General features: G+C 36.2%; 1 protein-coding gene across 1 annotated transcript in view; it reads left to right on the forward strand.

Moving 5' to 3' along the window:
- LOC121871992 (GRIP1-associated protein 1-like) overlaps positions 1-19,576 on the forward strand; it is a 119,838-nt gene that overhangs the window by 62,756 nt on the left and 37,506 nt on the right. Inside the window, exon 8 of the mRNA XM_042374612.1 lies at positions 4,221-4,322. Within this exon, the coding sequence (XP_042230546.1) occupies positions 4,221-4,322 (102 nt within the window). The remainder of the gene's footprint in view (positions 1-4,220; positions 4,323-19,576) is intronic.

Raw genomic sequence — 19,576 nt, forward strand, 5'->3', positions numbered from 1 at the left:
CTGTGACTGAATTAATATATTCTCAGAAATAAATATGGAAATGTAATATTTTGGCTGAAATGACGTACATATTACAGTGGAAAGTGGGATAAAATCATGATGAAAACAATGATTTTCGCTTTCTTTCGTTGTTCAAAAGATTTTACCGTAATCGCTTTTCGAATGGTTTTCAGTTAAAAAACTGTTGTCCCGTACTGTATTACAATAATATTCTATCCTATCATTAGCCTCATAATCCCACAACTGAAAATCATTCGAAAAGTGATTACGGTAACATCTTTTGAACGAAAGAAAGCGAAAGTCATTGCATTCGTCACAGTTTTATCCCACATTCCACTGTAAGCCGTACGTCATTCAGCAAAAATATTACATTTCCATATTCTCAGAAATAAATAGTAGTTTTGTTGAAACGTAATGTACAGTATTTAATATTTATATTCAAAAAGAGCTATAAAAACAATTCATACTGTACACCCGTAATGTACTGGCTGGCATCTCCACTCGTCCCTGCTCCCACCAGTCACCACTCCTCTCCACTCTATCCCTCTGCCTCCTCCACATCGTCACTACTGTTGTATTACAATAATATTCTATCCTAACTCACTTGAATAAATACTACGATACCATATTTCTGAATATTTTCATTAAAATCCATCAAAATCATTTTCCTTGTCATCGTCTTAAGCACCAAACAGCTCCTCCCAGTTTTCTCCCTGAACAGGGCTCGAGGGTACGTGTTTTTCGAATCGTTTTCAGTTAAAAAAATGTTACATCACATGTATATTTTACCTAAACTGCGCCTGAATGAATATATTCTCAGAAATAAATGGAAGTTTTGCTGAAACGTGATGTATTTCAATGTAAAATAGGATAAAATACATGACGAAAACAAAAGACTTTACCTAACCTTCCGATGTTCAAGAGATGTTACTCGTTTTTTTAATAGTTTTCGGTTAAAATACTGTTATATTACAATGATATTATATTCATACTGTGCTTGATATACTACATTCACGGAAATGTAATATTTTTGCTGAAATGACATACGTATTACAGTGGAAAGTGCGATAAAATCGTGACGAAAACAATGATTTTCGCTCTCTTTCGTTCGAAAGATGTTACCGTAATCGCTTTTTGAATGGTTTTCAGTTAAAAAAAACTATTGCACCACAAGTGAATTAGGATGGAATATTATTGTAATACAACAGTTTTTTTAACTGAAAACCATTCAAAAAGCGATTACGGTAACATCTTTCGAACGAAAGAAAGCGAAAATCATTGCTTTCGTCACTTTCCACTGTAATACGTACGTCATTTCAGCAAAATATTACAGTTCCATATTCTCAGAAATAAATAGTAGTTTTGCCGAAACGTAATGTATTTCAATGTAAATTAGGATTAACTACATGAAATGAAAAGACTTTACCTCACCTTCTGATGTTCAAGATATGTTACTCGTTTTTTTAATAGTTTTCGGTTAAAATACTGTTATATTAGTGATATTCTATTCATACTGTGCTTGATGTAATACATTCACGGAAATGTAATATTTTTGCAACTACAATTCTGATGTCAACACAAGCGTGGTTACAGCGAGACTGACTGAGTGAGGGAGAGCTATGCGTGTGTGTGTGAGGTTGTGGGAGCGGGCGGTGTCCCGTGTTCGGAGCCGCTCGCGAGTTGAATGGCGCGCGATTTGAATGTACAGAACTTCAATTACTTCGATGTACAGAATATTCCTCTGGCGGGGCAATCTGCGTATTTGCAAATCTGTGTATGCTAAACCCGCGTATGTTAAGGGCCGACTGTACATCTAAAATTTGTATGTCTAATGCAAATGTTAAGATGTTTATATTTAAAATGATCACCATCTTGTAAGGATTCCAGCAATGTAAATTATATATTTTATGAGCTAAAAACATATATATCTTCAGTAAATAAACAAATTCTACTTCACCCCCATAAATGATGAAATTTACCGTGTAATTAAAACATTTCATTCTGGCAAGGTGCCGCGTAAATGACCAAACTCGTAAACAAAAACCGCGTAAGTCCAGACTCAACTGTATATCGATTTTTTCTGAGCATACCAATGCCCTGATTTCATCCATTTTATTTCTCATGCTTCTACTGTGTGCGTAGTAGACATTTAAGTTACCCGGTAGTCATGATCTTATATCATCTGATGAAACCATTTGGGCTCCTCCTGATTTATCCAATTTTATGTTTGATTTTAGTAAGTAAAGTATTGTATTGATGTAGATATTTAAGGAAACTTTGGAGGAATATGTATCATTCCAGGACACATCCTTTTGGTCAAAGGATGTCAGAATACTTTTTCAACAACTGTATGGATAATGTAAACGCCTTGGTTAAGGACGGGCAAGTCGAAGGGAATGATTGAAACTCGCCTTTTGATGCATTCAATATTTATTGATGTGGTCAAAACCTGCAGTGAACAAGGCGTTCATTAGTATTACATGGTGATCTATCTGATGCATAATTAGTTAGTCTCAGACGATTTCATCTTAATTACAATTGATTATAAAGCATAGTGACATGATACAAAGTTCATAACTCTATTAATCTTAGTTACATTTCATTCCGCATTGTCATATTTCTCCAGATAAGGCAGAAATGAGTAGGCATAATTAGTCCACAATATTTCAGTACTGAGGGGTATGTCATCACTTTGGCTGTACTTACAAGTGCGGGTCAATGCGAACCAATATGGTGTTCCAAGGGACAATAGTACTGTGTAAATTGTTCCAGCACAAAACTCGGCCAGGATTGGGAGTTGGTGTTTACCACAGAGGGCTGGTGGCTGCATGGTCCTCACAGCATCACTTGAGAAGGCGATCTGCCTCATGGAGGCCAGGCGGCCACGCCACACTTTAAACCATACACTCAGCAGAATCAGGGCATCTTGTTTGTGCAGGTCGCGTGGGTGGGGGGCGGCTCACGTGGTCCCAGGCTGATAGATTGAATGTTTGTTCGGGATAGGCAACGCCTGCACTGTAGTTGAAGCCAGCGGCGATAACAGATAAACTTAAAAGCCATTGTCAGTAAAGATAAAACAGGTACAGGTATCTCCCTGTTTCTAATGTGGTTACGTTCATGTAAAACCCATCACAGGTCAAAATCTTGTTAGTTGGGATCATAACAAGGGGTTCAATAGAATACATTCTCAGTCAGTCCGATACCCACATGTACAGTAGCCCCCAAAAAGTATCTGACGGTCCGATGACATCCGAAATTATACGTACAAGTCGTGTTGTCTCGAGACGGTTGGTATGCATGTCTTCAGTATCCAACACGGGGTGAGCTGGCACATAGGAATAAAATAAACGGTTAGGTGATTACTATCACATAGTATAAGGAGACAACATGCATGTCCCAGTACCTATTGTCCGTGGTCTCATATTGTTTCACACAGAGTTTGCACAGATACTTTTTTTTGCTACTTACTGTACATCACCAAAAATAAATAAAATATTCCTTCACTAATACTTTACCTACAACACAATTAACCAACACTCACCACATCATTATGAACAAGCCTGGTTTTCATTACCTGTCCCCTTGAAGGCTTAGGTGATTCTTAACGGTAGAGTGGAGGTGTTACTCTGACTCCCACACAGCCTCTGGGGAGTCTCCTGCCACTTCACAGTGTCAAACTTCACCTCCAGATACCTAGTATTCCTGGGTGTCTTGGCCTTCAGCCCAGACATTTTCAAGTTACATTGTTTACATCAGTTACAAAAACAAAGTACTTGCCACAAAAACAGAGTGAATGACAATAATGTTACTGTGGTCAACACTGCTCACATCATGTGTGTAGACACACACACAAAACACATATAAATAAATAATATTGGGAAAATCCTCTCACAAATAATCATAAACAATTTTATTAAAAATGTGAGTCTACCCTCAAGTTTACTCTGTGCTTTGTTATTTATAAAGCACAAAGTAGACTTGCTGGTCAGCAAATGTTATTCTCAGATTTGGTGATTCGCGGCCATTTTGAGAACCTAACCCCCGCGAATTTGATGGGCATGCTGTATATCCAAAGAGGAATTGAGCATTTTTTTCTGTCACTGAGATAAATACAGTATGTCATGTTTATTTGTTGCACATGTTGTAGTGGTCACAGTTTCATTAACATTATGAGATAATTTCACTTCTTAGTATATTATTAGTTCACCCTGCTTTATTAGGTTAGCCAAGTTAGTGGCTCAGGCAGAGGAGAGTAATGAGCAGGAACAGAGACAGCAGCAGCTGGCCAGAGAAAAGTTAAAGGAAATGGAAGAAAGTTTAAGGTAAGTTCCCTGTTTGTACACTTGCTCCAATAAGTTTCTTTACAATTTTGTGTTAGACAATGACAAAATGGACGAATGATTTTGACAACCCTTCTGAGACAACAGGTGTCGGGGCATTCATTTTTAAATTCATAAATTCATCAAACTCATCCATAAATAATACTTTTTAGAGTGATTGTACACTGTTGTTTCTGAGGTAGGAAGAGTTCTGAAGGTTCTTTATAAGGAAAACTTAGAGGATTGTTGTAAGAGTTTGAAGGTTTATCTTTAAATGTAGCTACAGTATTATATAACAGTCTCTGCCCTCCCTTGACCCTCCTTCCTTCAATTTTACACATTAACATCTCTACCATTATCCTTGCTCTCATTATATGCAGGGTTTTCTCTGGTCAAGCATTCTGTGGTCGGAAGCTCCCGTCACGTGGTCGGAGCGATTTAGTTTGTCATGGGCGGTAGGCAGCTTTTTTTATATACCGTATGATGCTTTACCCATTTTATATAAATTCGGCCCTGATTTTTTGACCAAGAAATGGTTAATTTACAATATGCCTCGTTTATATAGATTTGGCCACGTTTTGGGGGTAATGGAACAACAAAACCTTCACTACGCTCTCGTCTCTATAAACTGAGGCTACTTAGATACATATTTCCACAGTGCGAAGAAAATTGTTTACCATTTTTAGTAGGACACTTTACACTGACGTGGGTATCAGCAAAATATATGTATATTTCCATTCAGTTTTTTGTTAAAAATTAGTGGGAGGATATATTATTGTAATACAACAGTTTTTAACTAAACAACCGTTTCGGTTACATCTTTGAGTGAAAGAAAGTCATTCATTTTAAATCTGGTTTTGTCTTACGCTTGCAATAAATCATTTCATTATATCAAGCACAGTATGAATGAATATCGTTTAAATATAACGATTTTTAAAAACTATTAAAAACGGTAACATCTCAAGAACAAGTTTAGGTAAAGTCTTTTGTTTTAGTCATGTATTTTTTCTCTATTTGAAATACATCACGTTTCGACAAAGCTACTATTTATTTCCGAGAATATATTCATTTAGGCGCGGTTTAGGTAAATATCGTGTGATGTAATAGTTTTTTAACTAAGCGATTAAAAACCACGTGCCCTCTGGCCCTGTTCAAGGAGAGGACTGGGAGAAGGTTTGGATTGGGCACGATGACTAGAAAATTGTTTTGATGGATTTTAATGAAAATATTCAGAAATATGTGGTATCGTAGTATTTATTCAAGTCAATTAGGATAGAATATTGCTAACGTTTTTTTAACTGAAAAGCATTGAAAAGCAATACGGTAACATCTTTTGAGCGAAAGCGAAAGTCATTGTTTTAAATCAGTTTATCCTTTTACTGTATCATGAAGTTATTTTCAGCAAAAATATTACATTTCGTTGAATGCATTATATCAAGCACAGTATGAATAAGTACCATTGTATTATAACAATATTTTAACCAAAAACTACTAAGCAGTAACTTCTCTTAGAACATGGAGGTTTGGTAGGAAATCTTTTTTTTATGTATGTTTTATCTATTTTTACATTGTAAAATACGTTACATCTTGTTTCAGCAAACTACTATTTATTTAGGATATGTTTGAATAGGCACAGTTGGGGTAAAATATACGGGTGATGTAACAGTTTTTTAACTGAAAGCGATTGAAAAACATGTGTACCGTCTGGCTATTGAAATTCGCCAAACAATAGGAAGTTGATAGATTACGGGTATTATATTAAGTGTGAAATATCGAAAGGTTTTTAATACTGGTATTTTTGTAGATCAATGAGAACTGTGATACCGTATATGATATGATAAGTTAGCCTGTGCTAAGAACTTCAACATAGACTACTGAAAGCAGCGTTGTAAGGTAATTTAGCCATGTAAGTTGTGAGCATTTACTGAAAGGAACTGCACAACTTTTCATTACTAATTGGTACATATTTTACGTTTCCATTGTTTACTGGCAGTAAATGGTAAATATTTTTCATGTCTGAAGCTAAAGTTGCTCCTCGCCCTTCCCATCATGCAGGGTTCAACCTAACAAAACTATTACGCATGTATGGGGCGACCCCAATTTTTTGCCTAAAATTTGGTCTTAAAAGCTTTCGAACTATACATGAGTATATCACGGTACTATCTGAATTATGTGTGTGTGTATGTATTTGTGTGTGTGTGTGTCATAAATTTTGCCCTCAGGGCTTAATGTGGGTCAGTGACCTATGCCGGGTGGGCTAATCCCCGTAAACAACAACAACAAAGCAGCGGAGTAAGGTTTGTTTACATCCGGCAGTTCGGCTGCTCTCTCTCTCTCTCTCTCTCTCTCTCTCTCTCTCTCTCTCTCTCTCTCTCTCTCTCTCTCTCTCTCTCTCTCTCTCTCTCTCTCTCTCTCTCTCTCTCTCTCTCTCTCTCTCTCTCTCTCTCTCTCTCTCTCTCTCTCTCTCTCTCTCTCTCTCTCTCTCTCTCTCTCTCTCTCTCTCTCTCTCTCTCTCTCTCTCTCTCTCTCTCTCTCTCTCTCTCTCTCCTCTCTCTCTCTCTCTCTCTCTCTCTCTCTCTCTCTCTCTCTCTCTCTCTCTCTCTCTCTCTCTCTTCTCTCTCTCTCTCTCTCTCTCTCTCTCTCTCTCTCTCTCTCTCTCCTCTCTCTCTCTCTCTCTCTCTCTCTCTCTCTCTCCTCTCTCTCTCTCTCTCTCTCTCTCTCTCTCTCTCTCTCTCTCTCTCTCTCTCTCTCTCTCTCTCTCTCTCTCTCTCTCTCTCTCTCCTCTCTCTCTCTCTCTCTCTCTCTCTCTCTCTCTCTCTCTCTCTCTCTCTCTCTCTCTCTCTCTCTCTCTCTCTCTCTCTCTCTCTCTCTCTCTCTCTCTCTCTCCTCTCTCTCTCTCTCTCTCTCTCTCTCTCTCTCTCTCTCTCTCTCTCTCTCTCTCTCTCTCTCTCTCTCTCTCTCTCTCTCTCTCTCTCCTCTCTCTCTCTCTCTCTCTCTCTCTCTCTCTCTCTCTCTCTCTCTCTCTCTCTCTCTCTCTCTCTCTCTCTCTCTCCTCTCTCTCTCTCTCTCTCTCTCTCTCTCTCTCTCTCTCTCTCTCTCTCTCTCTCTCTCTCTCTCTCTCTCTCTCTCTCTCTCTCTCTCTCTCTCTCTCTCTCTCTCTCTCTCTCTCTCTCTCTCTCTCTCTCTCTCTCTCTCTCTCCCCTCTCTCTCTCTCTTCTCTCTCTTCCTCTCTCTCTCTCTCTCTCTCTCTCTCTCTCTCTCTCTCTCTCTCTCTCTCCCTCTCTCTCTCCTCTCTCTCTCCTCTCTCTCTCTCTCCTCTCTCTCTCTCTCTCTCTCTCCTCTCTCTCTCTCTCTCTCTCTCTCTCTCTCTCTCCTCTCTCTCTCTCTCTCTCTCTCCTCTCTCTCTCTCTCTTCTTCTCTCTCTCTCTCTCTCTCTCTCTCTCTCTCTCTCTCTCTCCTCTCTCTCTCTCTCTCTCTCTCTCTCTCCTCTCTCTCTCTCTCTCTCTCTCTCTCTCTCTCTCTCTCTCTCTCTCTCTCTCTCTCTCTCTCTCTCTCTCTCTCTCTCTCTCTCTCTCTCTCTCTCTCTCTCTCTCTCTCTCTCTCTCTCTCTCTCTCTCTCTCTCTCTCTCTCTCTCTGCTTGTCTATACAGAGTACAGTGATCCCTCGGTTAGCAGATTTAGGTTAACGATTTACCTTCCATAAGATTCTTAACTTCGGTTAACGAGCAATCCCTCGATTAACGAGTTTTTTACTAGCCGACTTCAACATGTTTTCGCTTGCATTTGGCGGTCCACCAGCTGTAGTATTAGTCCGCCAATACAGTAATCGGTTTTAGGGCTTAAATTCCTTACTATTTTAGTAAATATCAAGAAGTTTATACTATTCAATATTTTTAAAAGTTTAATATTAACTTTTTTAGTCATTTTAAAAATTATTGAACGTAATTGAAGGTAAAGAAACTAGTTTCTGGCGTGCCATCCAGCCTGTTAACACACCAGACAGGCGTTAGTCTCTCTCTGTTTTCAGTGGAGGTAACATTTTGCTTGAGACTCTCTTCAACTAAACTCTTTTTTTCTGTGTTTCCAAGCAAATTATTGGTCATTTTGAAATGTATTTTACATATTGACAATATATAATGCAGTGCAGTGTGATTTAAAGAAAATAATCTTGAATTACACCAAGAGAACTAAAACTTTATGGGTGAAATGGTGCCATGGGGTGACTTCTCTTCCACCCCAATGCCTTCTCTTCTCCCTTCTCCCTTCTCCTCCACCCCCATTCTAATTCCCATCATCATCATCATCATCATCCAGGAGCCTTCTACATACACACTTCAAAGTAAGTGTACTTTTCTACCTTTTTTGTTGAATTTAGGCAATTTTCGGTGAGCTGGAACCAATTACCCAAAAACCCATTGAAACAATGGTTTCGGTTAACGAGTTTTTCGGTTAACGAGCAACCTGCTGGAACGGATTGTGCTCGTTAACCGAGGGACCACTGTACAACATTTAACCCTTCAATATTTATGAGCAGTAAATAAGTGTTGCTTTCATATTCTTATGTAGAGTAATGTTTTCACATGTGCGCACTTACATACGCGCAGTCTCACTTTTTTTTTACCATGAATGGTTAGCTACTTATATTGTTCCATTTATTAACATTAAATAACATTACAGGTACTTCAAACAACCATATTAATTTTTTTACATTAATTTTACTACAGCTACAATCAGGGTTTTATTTTTTTCAGTTTTATATGTAGAACCAATCAGTCACAGGTTTTGTAAGCTTTAACATAAACAATGCCGGCAGCCGTCTCGTCTCCTCGTGTGTTTTAATATTCCACGTATTATTAATAAATTGTATTGTTAATTTTGCACACACAAACATTAATTCAATAAAAACAAATTCAGAAACATTAATTAAAATATATATGAACAGTAAATAAGTGTTGCTTTCATATTCTTATGTAAAATAATGACGATATGTTTTCACGTGTGCGCACTTACCGTACATACGCGATCTCTTTTTTTCTTTACCATTATCATTAGCTACTTCTATTGTTCCATTTATTAACATTAAATAACATTACTTAAAACAACCATATTAATTTTACTACAGCTACAACCAAAGTCTTATTTTCTTCAGTTTTATATGTAGAACCAGTCAGTCACTGGTTTTCTAATCATCGAAAACAATGCTGTCTCATTTCTTCGTGTTTTAATATTCTACGTATTATTAATGAATTGTATTGCTCATTTTGCACACACAAACATTAATTCAATCAAAAAGACTTTCAGTAATAAACAATAATGAATCTTTTGTACATAAGAGAAATGACGCTGTTTACAGGATTGTGCACCTCGTCTGAACGTTGGTGGGCCGTTCAAACCCGTCGAAATTTGAGTTTCCGCCGTCAAAATTTTTAAATGTGTTGTTTTTTTGTGTGTTCAAATAGAAAACGTCGAATTAAAAACTCGCGAAATTTGAGAAGCTACTGTACGATATTTAACCCTTCAATATGTCTTCAAAGAGACCCTGATGCAGAGAAAGTGGTGCTAGTGCTTCCAAGCGTAAGCACAAGTCACTATCTATCCAGGAAAAGGGTGAATTTCCATGGTCCGGAAATTTGCATGGTCCGGCACCGGTCAGGTCCCGAGGTTGCCGGACTAGAGAGGTACAACCTGTATTATGTTATTTTTTCTTATGTAAATTAATATCATTTCTCTTATTGCTTCAGCCAATCTCAATTTTTTTCCCCAATTGGTATAACCTAACTTTTAAATTCTCTTGAAGCTTCACATTTCAAAGGCCAGTTGTTGTCTGGTGTCTACTGAAGGTGTGTACATCTCTGGTCCCTACAATGGTATTAACTTTATTTAACATTTCAGCAACCTTTTTCTCAAACCAAAATTCATAAGCTATTTTAAAAAAATCCCTGAGATTATTAAATGCCGCCTTTTGCTTACTTTCTACTTTACCGTATATCTCGGCCTACAAGGCGACAGGGGTGTATAAGACAGCTAAATTCCATTTAAAAGTAGCTTTTGAGCCTATTAAGCTGTATAAGACGGTACCCAAATGTGACACTTACCATTGGGGGCTTATGACCCAGTAGTCCTTACCTACATCCCATTGACCAGTGCTGTTTACACATCCTTGGTTTTAAAATAAACCAATTCACTTCAAGTAATAATGGCATCAGCGTTACGGTTGATGTAGTGTAAACACAATGACTCATAAAAGTTTGTTATTGCTTGAACTAATGTAGGTTGAATACAATTGTTTCATTTACTTAAAATGGATTTACCGATTTATTTGTTTATTTATATCATACTGTAATATATTAAACACACTGGAAGTATTTTCTTTAATTTATAAGCTTGCTTCAGCGAGCTACAGTATTCTAATTCAATAGTGTTTCATTAGGATTTAGTGAAAAAAGTTACTGTACATACTTACTACATACATTTATTACAAATATATATATATATATATATATATATATATATATATATATATATATATATATATATATATATATATATATATATATATATATATATATATATATATATATATATATATATATATATATATATATATATATATATATATATATATATATATACAATATTTTATAATTGCAGTCATGTACTGAATATTCTATGTAAAAATATAAATTTTAAATGAATTATTTCTAGTGTGGTCGACTTCCTACACAAAGACGGGCTATAAATAGCCGTCTTATCTCCCCCTCTGTTCTGAGAGAAGGTCTTGGTAAATTTTTTGTTTGTTTGTTTATTTTCATTGTTTGTCAAATTTATCATGTTTGTATCAAAGTAATATTACTAAAAGTTTTAGGCAGCTACAAACAGGGAGATTCTACCTGGGAATATTGGAAGCATAATGTACAGTATTGTCTAATGGTAGCCCTACTTCCATATGGCATCACGGTGTGACCAAGTCTTAGGTTGCTGATTTATCTTACTGCCTCATTTACACACAATTACTGAGTTTCAATGTTTCTCTTCCTTTGACAACACAACATACATACAATATAATGTTTCACCTTTGATCTTTTCCATTTATTTATGGTTGGTTATTTAAAATAATGCCAATTCACTTCAATATTGGCATCAAATTTTACCTCCTTTGTTACTAGTTGACTCACTTAGCGTCAGTTATTTAACTGGAACTAATGTTGGTGTGAGTAAAATATTTCATTTACTTGAAATAGATTTGCGATTTATTTGTTTATTTATTTAGCTATAATATATTGTAATACATTAAACACACTGCAAGTATTTTCTTTAATTATATACTTGTTTCGCGAAAAAGGAGCTACCATTATACCTGGTAGGTGAAGTTGACTGACATTTATGATCATTAAGGACCAAACTCGAATCCATGGCGTGACTTCTGTTAATCATTCTCATCCTAAATTTACCACCGGTAGTTTCAAATTAGCAGATCATTTACTGAATATTCTTTGTAAAAATTAATTTTAAATTAATTATTTATAGGAGATAAGTATTATGATCAGTAAATATACAGATATGCATTACTGACCACTTCCGAACACAAGGATATAAAATAGCCAGGCAGTCATGTCAAGGTCACTTTCCTTTCTTGTCACTGGCAAATGGGGGGTGATGATAGCGCTGTGTTTATGCGGGTATATTGTTCTTTTTGGTTATGTTAGACTGGTTTTATAATACATTTTATTATTTTAATATACGGTAATCTTCATTTTAATCCTTCCCAAATGTAGTTTCAGTATAAAATAATTAGTGGTAGGACCTTGTGAGGTGGTTTACCATGTTTCCATCACCACTCTTGACACGCTAAACATAAAATTAGAGTAAAATTTTATCTCTGGTGCTAAAGCGACCCCCTAACTTTGGCTGATTTTTTTTGTTTCAAATTCCGTCTTGTAGGCCAAGGATATCGTATCTATTTTCACAATTTATATTCCTTTACAAATACATAAAAATTTTCATAAGTATTGTAGAGGTTTATCATTACTCACCTAAAAGTTTATCAAAGAATATACTTTTAATATGGAAACACCCAAATCATAGCAGACAATGACCATTATACAATGGGGTTAGGGACCTTGAAAAGTCATCGATAAGTGGTCGATCATACAGTATACTCTTGATTAATTCCATTAATACACTCACACCTACGGAAACACGTCAGACACAGGATATGTACAGTCTCGTTCAAGATTTTTCGAACACTGCTGAAGACAGCTGGCAACCCAAGGACGTTTGTTCACTATAGCACGTAGTAAAAATTATGAATTAATGTAAAAGTGATCGGTGATTGGTTAATTAGTTACCCGTTGCTTAATTGATGTTTGGGCTTTGTTGTTTCGTATTATATTATACTACATATTACATATAATAAACAAACTGCTTTGAGTTTCCAGCTGTCTCCAGCAGTGTTCGAAGAATCTTGAACGAGACTGTATATTGAAAATTTAGAAACAATATTCATGGCTTACCTTAAACCAGGAGGTTCAGTGTTTGTTTAAAATTTTTTCTATAATTTCCAAACTTTTTCTAATTGATAGCCACACTCTTTTGTCTTTCTCCCCCACAACATTTCCTTTTTGAAACTTCTGAGAAACTTTTGGCATGATGTCTAAGCACAGTACAGTAGTTAGTTGACCGAGATCTAGCAGTGAACAACACACATGGTGGTGGCAGGACACAGACAGAGCGGATGTAAAAACCCCACGCCCGGCGGCACATTTGGTGTGGAATTTAACAGAATTAAGCTCTATTTAGTGAACCAGTTCACTAAATTTAGCAAAAAATAACAGTGATATAAGCGGAGATGATTTAATGGAAAGTGGTGGCTTGAATTAGTTCGTTATATCAGACAAATTCTGTATATCGATATTAACAACATGTGGGAAAATTAGATTTTGTTCCTGAGCCCCTGAAAGTCCGAACAAGTTTTATATCCTGCTGCAATAATGATTAAATAATGTCTAAATAACTCAAATAATTATAAATACAGTAATACCCCAATTTACGCGGACAATTGAACCCGCTGGAGTACAGTAATACCGCTAACACGGTTTGCTTTAGCGATTTCACGATACTGTGCCTGTCAGAGCTGAACTTTCACTTAACACGGTTTTTCACACGCAGTGTCCGGCTCGAGACGCTATTTTAGATTCTCTCACCCACCACCCTGGCTGCCTGCCTGCCTGCCTGCCTGCCTGCCTGCCTGCCTGCCTGCCTGCCTGCCTGTTTTAGCTCATAAAATTCATACAAATTACCCGCCAGAATATAATTTATATTGCTGGAATTTCAATATGATGATATTTTGAATATAAACATCATAGATTTTGCATTAGACATACAAATTTTAGATATAATGTTTACTCTGAGTAAATATGTTATTTTTTGTGCAAAATATATGACATTTATATTCAAAATATTCTGGTCTTACAAGAATCCAGCAATGTCAATTATATTATCCTAACTTTAGTTTGAGGTATTATTTATTACTAAAAGGTAAATATTCTGGTTTTCCACCACATCTGGAGGAGGGTGGGATGGGGAGGGAGGGACCAACCGACCATCTGTTACGGTGTGAAGAATATATTTATTTTTTATGAACTGAAGATATTTGTTTTAGCTCATAAAATTCATACAAATTACCCGTCAGAATATAATTTACATTGCTGGAATTTCCTACAATTTGATGATCATTTTGAATATAAACATCATATAATTTGCATTAGACACTGCCTACAAATTTTAGATGTAATGTTTACTCTGAGTAAATATGTTATCTTTTATTCACAAAATATGACATTTTATATTCCAAAATATTCCTGGTTTACAAGGAATCCAGCAATGTCAATTATATTATCCTAACTTTAATCTGAGGTATTATTTAATACTAAATGTTAAAATCTAGTTTTTTCACCCACTCTTTCTCTTGAAGGGAGGGTTGGTGGGAGGTGGGGGGGAGGGTTGGGACGGGACGGACTGACCATCTGGCGCTTGGAAGAGGGGGGGAGGCAAGGTGGGGTACTTTGATTGACAGATAGTGTGAAGAATATTTTTTTTTTTTTTATTAACTGAAGATATTTGTTTTAGCTCATAAAATTCATACAAATTACCCGGCCAGAATATAATTTACATTGCTGGAATTCTTACAATTTGATGATCATTTTGAATATAAACATCATATATTTTGCATTAGACATACAAATTTTAGATGTAATGATTGCTCTGAGTAAATATGTTATCTTTTGTGAAAAATATATGACATTTATATTCAAAATATTCCTGGTCTTACAAGGAATCCAGCAATGTCAATTATATTATCCTAACTTTAGTTTGAGGTATTATTTATTCCTATACCTGGTTTTCCCCCCAAAATTTCTCAGAGGGAAGAGCCAGTGAGTGTACTGTGAGAAGAGGGGGAGGGAGTGGAGTCCATTATTTGAATGGACATTAACTTGGCGACTGTATTTCTCTATTTCTCTTAAGTATTAATTGTGTGCATGTACCATCATAAAATTAAGATGTTATTTTTACTAGAACATAGGTATTGTGTTGGAAAAAGTGGAGTTTGGGGGTCAGCTGGTCTCTATTTCATTTAATCCCATATGTTATGTTATTCACTTTACGCGTTTCTCACTTTCCGCGGTACCCTGTGGGTTACATTAACCGCGTAAAGTGAGGGTTGACTGTATACATAAACGACATAGATATCGGCATTGACAGCAACATAAGTAAATTTGTTGATGACACTAAAATAGACGTGTTATCAAATCTGATGAGGACTCGGCAAAACTACAGGAAGATCTAAACAAATTTTTCGAATGGTCTGAAAAATGGCAGATGAAATTCAACGTCGACAAATGTAAAGTACTCAGTATAGGAGATGTAAACAGGGAAACTTGAATGCCAGATGAACAGCGATGCCGCCAGAAATCCGACTGCGAGAGATTTAGGAGTAATGATAAGAAATAGGGAACCTTAAGCCAAGTAAACAATGTGTTTTGCTGCGTAACAAAGGCTAATAAAAAATTACTTGGGTTTCATACAAAGAGAGTGTTAGTTACAAAGATGGCGAGGTCATCCCTAAAAACTGTATCTTGCTCTTGTGAGACCACACCTGGATTCACGCTAGTTCAAAAGTTCTGGTCACCGTGTTAGAATGGATATAGAATCCTTGGAAAGAATTCAGAGGAGAATGACAAGACTAATCCGGACATTAAGACAGCAGTATAGAGACAGGTTAAAGCATCTTAATTGCACTCCTTGAAGAGGCGTAGAAGCGAGGCGACCTGATGGGGAGTGTGTATAAATTAGGCAGGGGCTAAACAAAGGGAGACATTAGAAAGGTACTCAAACTATCCAACCAGGGCGAACTTCGTAACAATGGTTTTAAATTAGACAAATTTAGTTTAGAGGCGTGAAATAGGTAAACACTGGTTTGGAAACAGAGTAGTGGATGAATGGGAACAAGTTGCAAATATCATCATTAACTTCGAATCGCTGAATTGCTTCAAACATAGGTTGGATGCTCATATGAGCAATAGGGTTGGGTGTAAGCGGGACTGTCAGTATTATGGGCCAATAGGCCCTACGTTCCTACATTCTTATATTCTTATGTTCTTAATGTCAATAATATTATCCTAACTGGTTGAGCTATTATTTATTACTATACCTTGTAAAATCCTAGTGTTTTCACCCAAACATTTCTCAGAGAGGAGGAGCCAGCGGCGTGGGAAAGAAGGGGGGGGAGTTGAGTCCATTATTTGAATGGACATTAACCTGGCAACTGTATTTCTCTTAAATACTAATTGTGTGTGCGTACCATCATAAAATTAAGATGTTATTTTTACTAGAACATAGGTATTGTGTCGGAAAAAGTGATGTTTGGGAGTTGGCCCAGTCTCTATTTCAATTAATCCTATATGTTCTGTTATTCCATTTACGCATTTCTCGTTTTCCACTGACCTCTGTCGGTTCAATTGTCCGTGTAAATCCGGGTATTACTGTATATTTACATTTCTATTAATAAATAATACCTCAGACTAAAGTTAGGATAATATAATTGACATTTCTGGATTCCTTGCAGGTCAGGGAATATTTTGAATGTAGACTTCATATATTTTGCACAAAAGATAAAATATTTGCTTTTTTTCATGATCTCCTTAAATTACATCTAAAATTTGTATGTCTCATGCAAATGTTAAGATGTTTATATTTAAAATGATCTCCATCTTGTAAGGATTCCAGCAATGTAAATTATATATTTTATGAGCTAAGAACATATATATCTTCAGTAAATAAACAAATTATACTTCACCCGCGTAAATGAGTAAATTCACCGCGTAAATCGGGCATCCCGGTTCTGGCAAGGTACCGCATAAATGACCAAACGCGTAAACAAAAACCGCGTAAATGACCAAACGCGTAAACAAGAACCGCGTAAATCGAGATTCAACTGTACATAAAATCAATGAATTTATACAAAATATTTATTTTCCCTTAACTTACATGATATGTATATTTACTCTGTACAGTAGTAAGTTGCAATTCCCCAGCTGTTACTAAAAGAAATTTCAGGAAGACATAAGTAATTTCTTCATTTTTTAACTTTGTTACATTCACCCAAAATCTTTCATAAAGAATGTGCCAAAAAATATATATACAGTGGTCCCTCGGTTAACGAGCGCCTCGGTTAACGAGATTTCGGTTAACTATTTACCTTCCGTAAGATTCTTAACTTCGGTTAACGAGCAATCCCTCGATTAACAAGTTTTTTACGAGCCGACTTCAACATGTTTTCGCTTGCATTTGGCGGTCCACCAGCTGTAGTATTAGTCCGCCAATACAGTAATCGGTTTTAGGGCTTAAATTCCTTACTATTTTAGTAAATATCAAGAAGTTTATACTATTCAATAATTTTAAAAGTTTAATATTAACTTTTTTAGTCATTTTAACAATTATTGAACATAATTGAAGGTAAAGAAACTAGTTTCTGGCGTGCCATCCAGCCTGTTAACACACCAGACAGGCGTTAGTCTCTCTCTGTTTTCAGTGGAGGTAACATCTTGCTTGAGACTCTCTTCAACTAAATGCTTTTTTTCTGTGTTTCCAAGCAAATTATTGGTCATTTTGAAATATATTTTACATATTGACAATATATAATGCAGTGCAGTGTTGATTTAAAGAAAATAATCTTGAAATACACCAAGAGAACTAAAATTTTATGGGTGAAATGGTGCCATGGGGTGACTTCTCTTCCACCCCAATGCCTTCTCTTCTTCCTCCTCCTCCACCCCCATTCTTATTCCCATCATCATCATCAAGGAGCCTTCTACATACACACTTCAAAGTAAGTGTACTTTTCTACCTTTTTTGTTGATTTTAGGAAATTTTCGGTGAGCTGGAACCAATTACCCAAAAACCCATTGAAACAATGGTTTCGGTTAACGAGTTTTTCGGTTAACGAGCAACCTGCTGGAACGGATTGTGCTCGTTAACCGAGGGACCACTGTATACAGTATGTACATTATAAGGTCCAATTCATAAAGGAAATAAATATTTCTTGTGTGCACTGGACTTATCATAGAGCGAGGTACACATACAGTATGTAATTCCCTCATTTGTATTTTTATTTAATTTTTTTACTGTTACGTGCACACACAACTTTTCATACAGAATGTGATTTATTTATTTATTTATAAGGTCCAAAATATTAAGAGAATAAACAATGTCCCCGTGAGTTAATGTGCATCATGGGAGTGAGAGGGGGGTGAGATGTTGGTATCTCAGCCTCCTGTCAAGCTGTGAGCTGTGTTATTGTTATTTTTGAACTTGCAATCGTTCATACTGAATGTGCAAAGAAATTTGCTTTAATAATTATCATGAGGTCAAAAACATAAAGTGAATAAAAATTTCTTAAGTCTCCAAGACTGATCTAGTGTATTTACAGTAGATCCATTGTATTGTATAACGGTCATTGTCTGTGTATTCATTTTTACAGCAATAATCTAAGCCCATGTTCTTTGGATTTTTGTTTACTAATTTAATCTGTTGACTGGTTTTTGTGTTGCCTCTACTTTATCGGCCTTACTGAAGGTTTGATATAAAGTTCTCTTTGTTCCTTCATCACTCATTTCATCTTATCATCAGTCAGAGTGATCGAATGTTACATAATGTTGGACAGTGGTCCCCAACCTTTTGTAGGCTCTGGGCCACATTTATCGTCATAAACATAGTGGAGGACACCAAAACTTTGGATTTACATTCAAGTAAAAAATTCTCATGTATACTGTACAGTTATTTGCAGTTTTACACATTTAACAGTTACCAGTTACATACTTTTACATTTAGTCTTGAACAGAACATGTGTATCCCCAGTGAGAAGGCTGGCTCTCTCTGGGCCCTGTCTGGGGTAAGTACACACGTCCTGTACACGACAGTTGTATCAAGTTATTACATATCTTCATTAATTTCACTCTTACAAAGAATACCAAGTAACTCACAATTTTCTAATAAACCCTCGTAGGCTCCATAATATGGTTCTGCGGCACCATGCAGGTTGGGGACCAGTGATGTTGGACATAGCACATAGTCTTGTCTAACTGCCTGAACCATTAAAGATTATTGTAGAATTCTGATGTTTTCATTATTGATGTTTATTTTTCTGATATATCTTTTAGTTTATTATGTTATTCTCTAACAAAAGGTTTTTGCAAATTCACAAAAGAGGGAAACATGGCACTGTGAACCTCCAAATCCTGTTACTTAAAATTATCAGTCCATTGAGACCTCTCTTAGTTTCTGTTCCTTTCTAAATCTATTCCAATTATCAGATACATATTGTGGTCTGTTTTAGTTTTATATGTAATTTAACTTTGCTTGCACAGCTTTTTAACCCCTTCACTACAGGATGCCACTTTTAATATTTTATTTGGTTGATATCAGATGATTTTATTCTGCTCAGAGGGGAGCCCATACACAAGGGCTTAACTAATTGTCTTAAACTGGATGCACTCTCTGGCTTTCATTATTATTTATTTATTTTTTAATTATTATTTTTTGCTGGTAAGGTCTTCTATGTAGTAGATGTTGGTGCATATTCAAACATTTAATCCCATTCCAGCCCATTTATTTTAGAAATTTTGCTGGAAGGTGGTCAACCCCCTAAATTATATTATTCTTTAATTTGCTCATAGCTGCCTCAAATTATGTTGGTAGCT

Source organism: Homarus americanus, unplaced genomic scaffold (genome assembly GCF_018991925.1).
Source record: "Homarus americanus isolate GMGI-L3 unplaced genomic scaffold, GMGI_Hamer_2.0 scaffold51476, whole genome shotgun sequence".
NCBI classification, from domain to species: Eukaryota; Metazoa; Arthropoda; class Malacostraca; order Decapoda; family Nephropidae; genus Homarus; species Homarus americanus.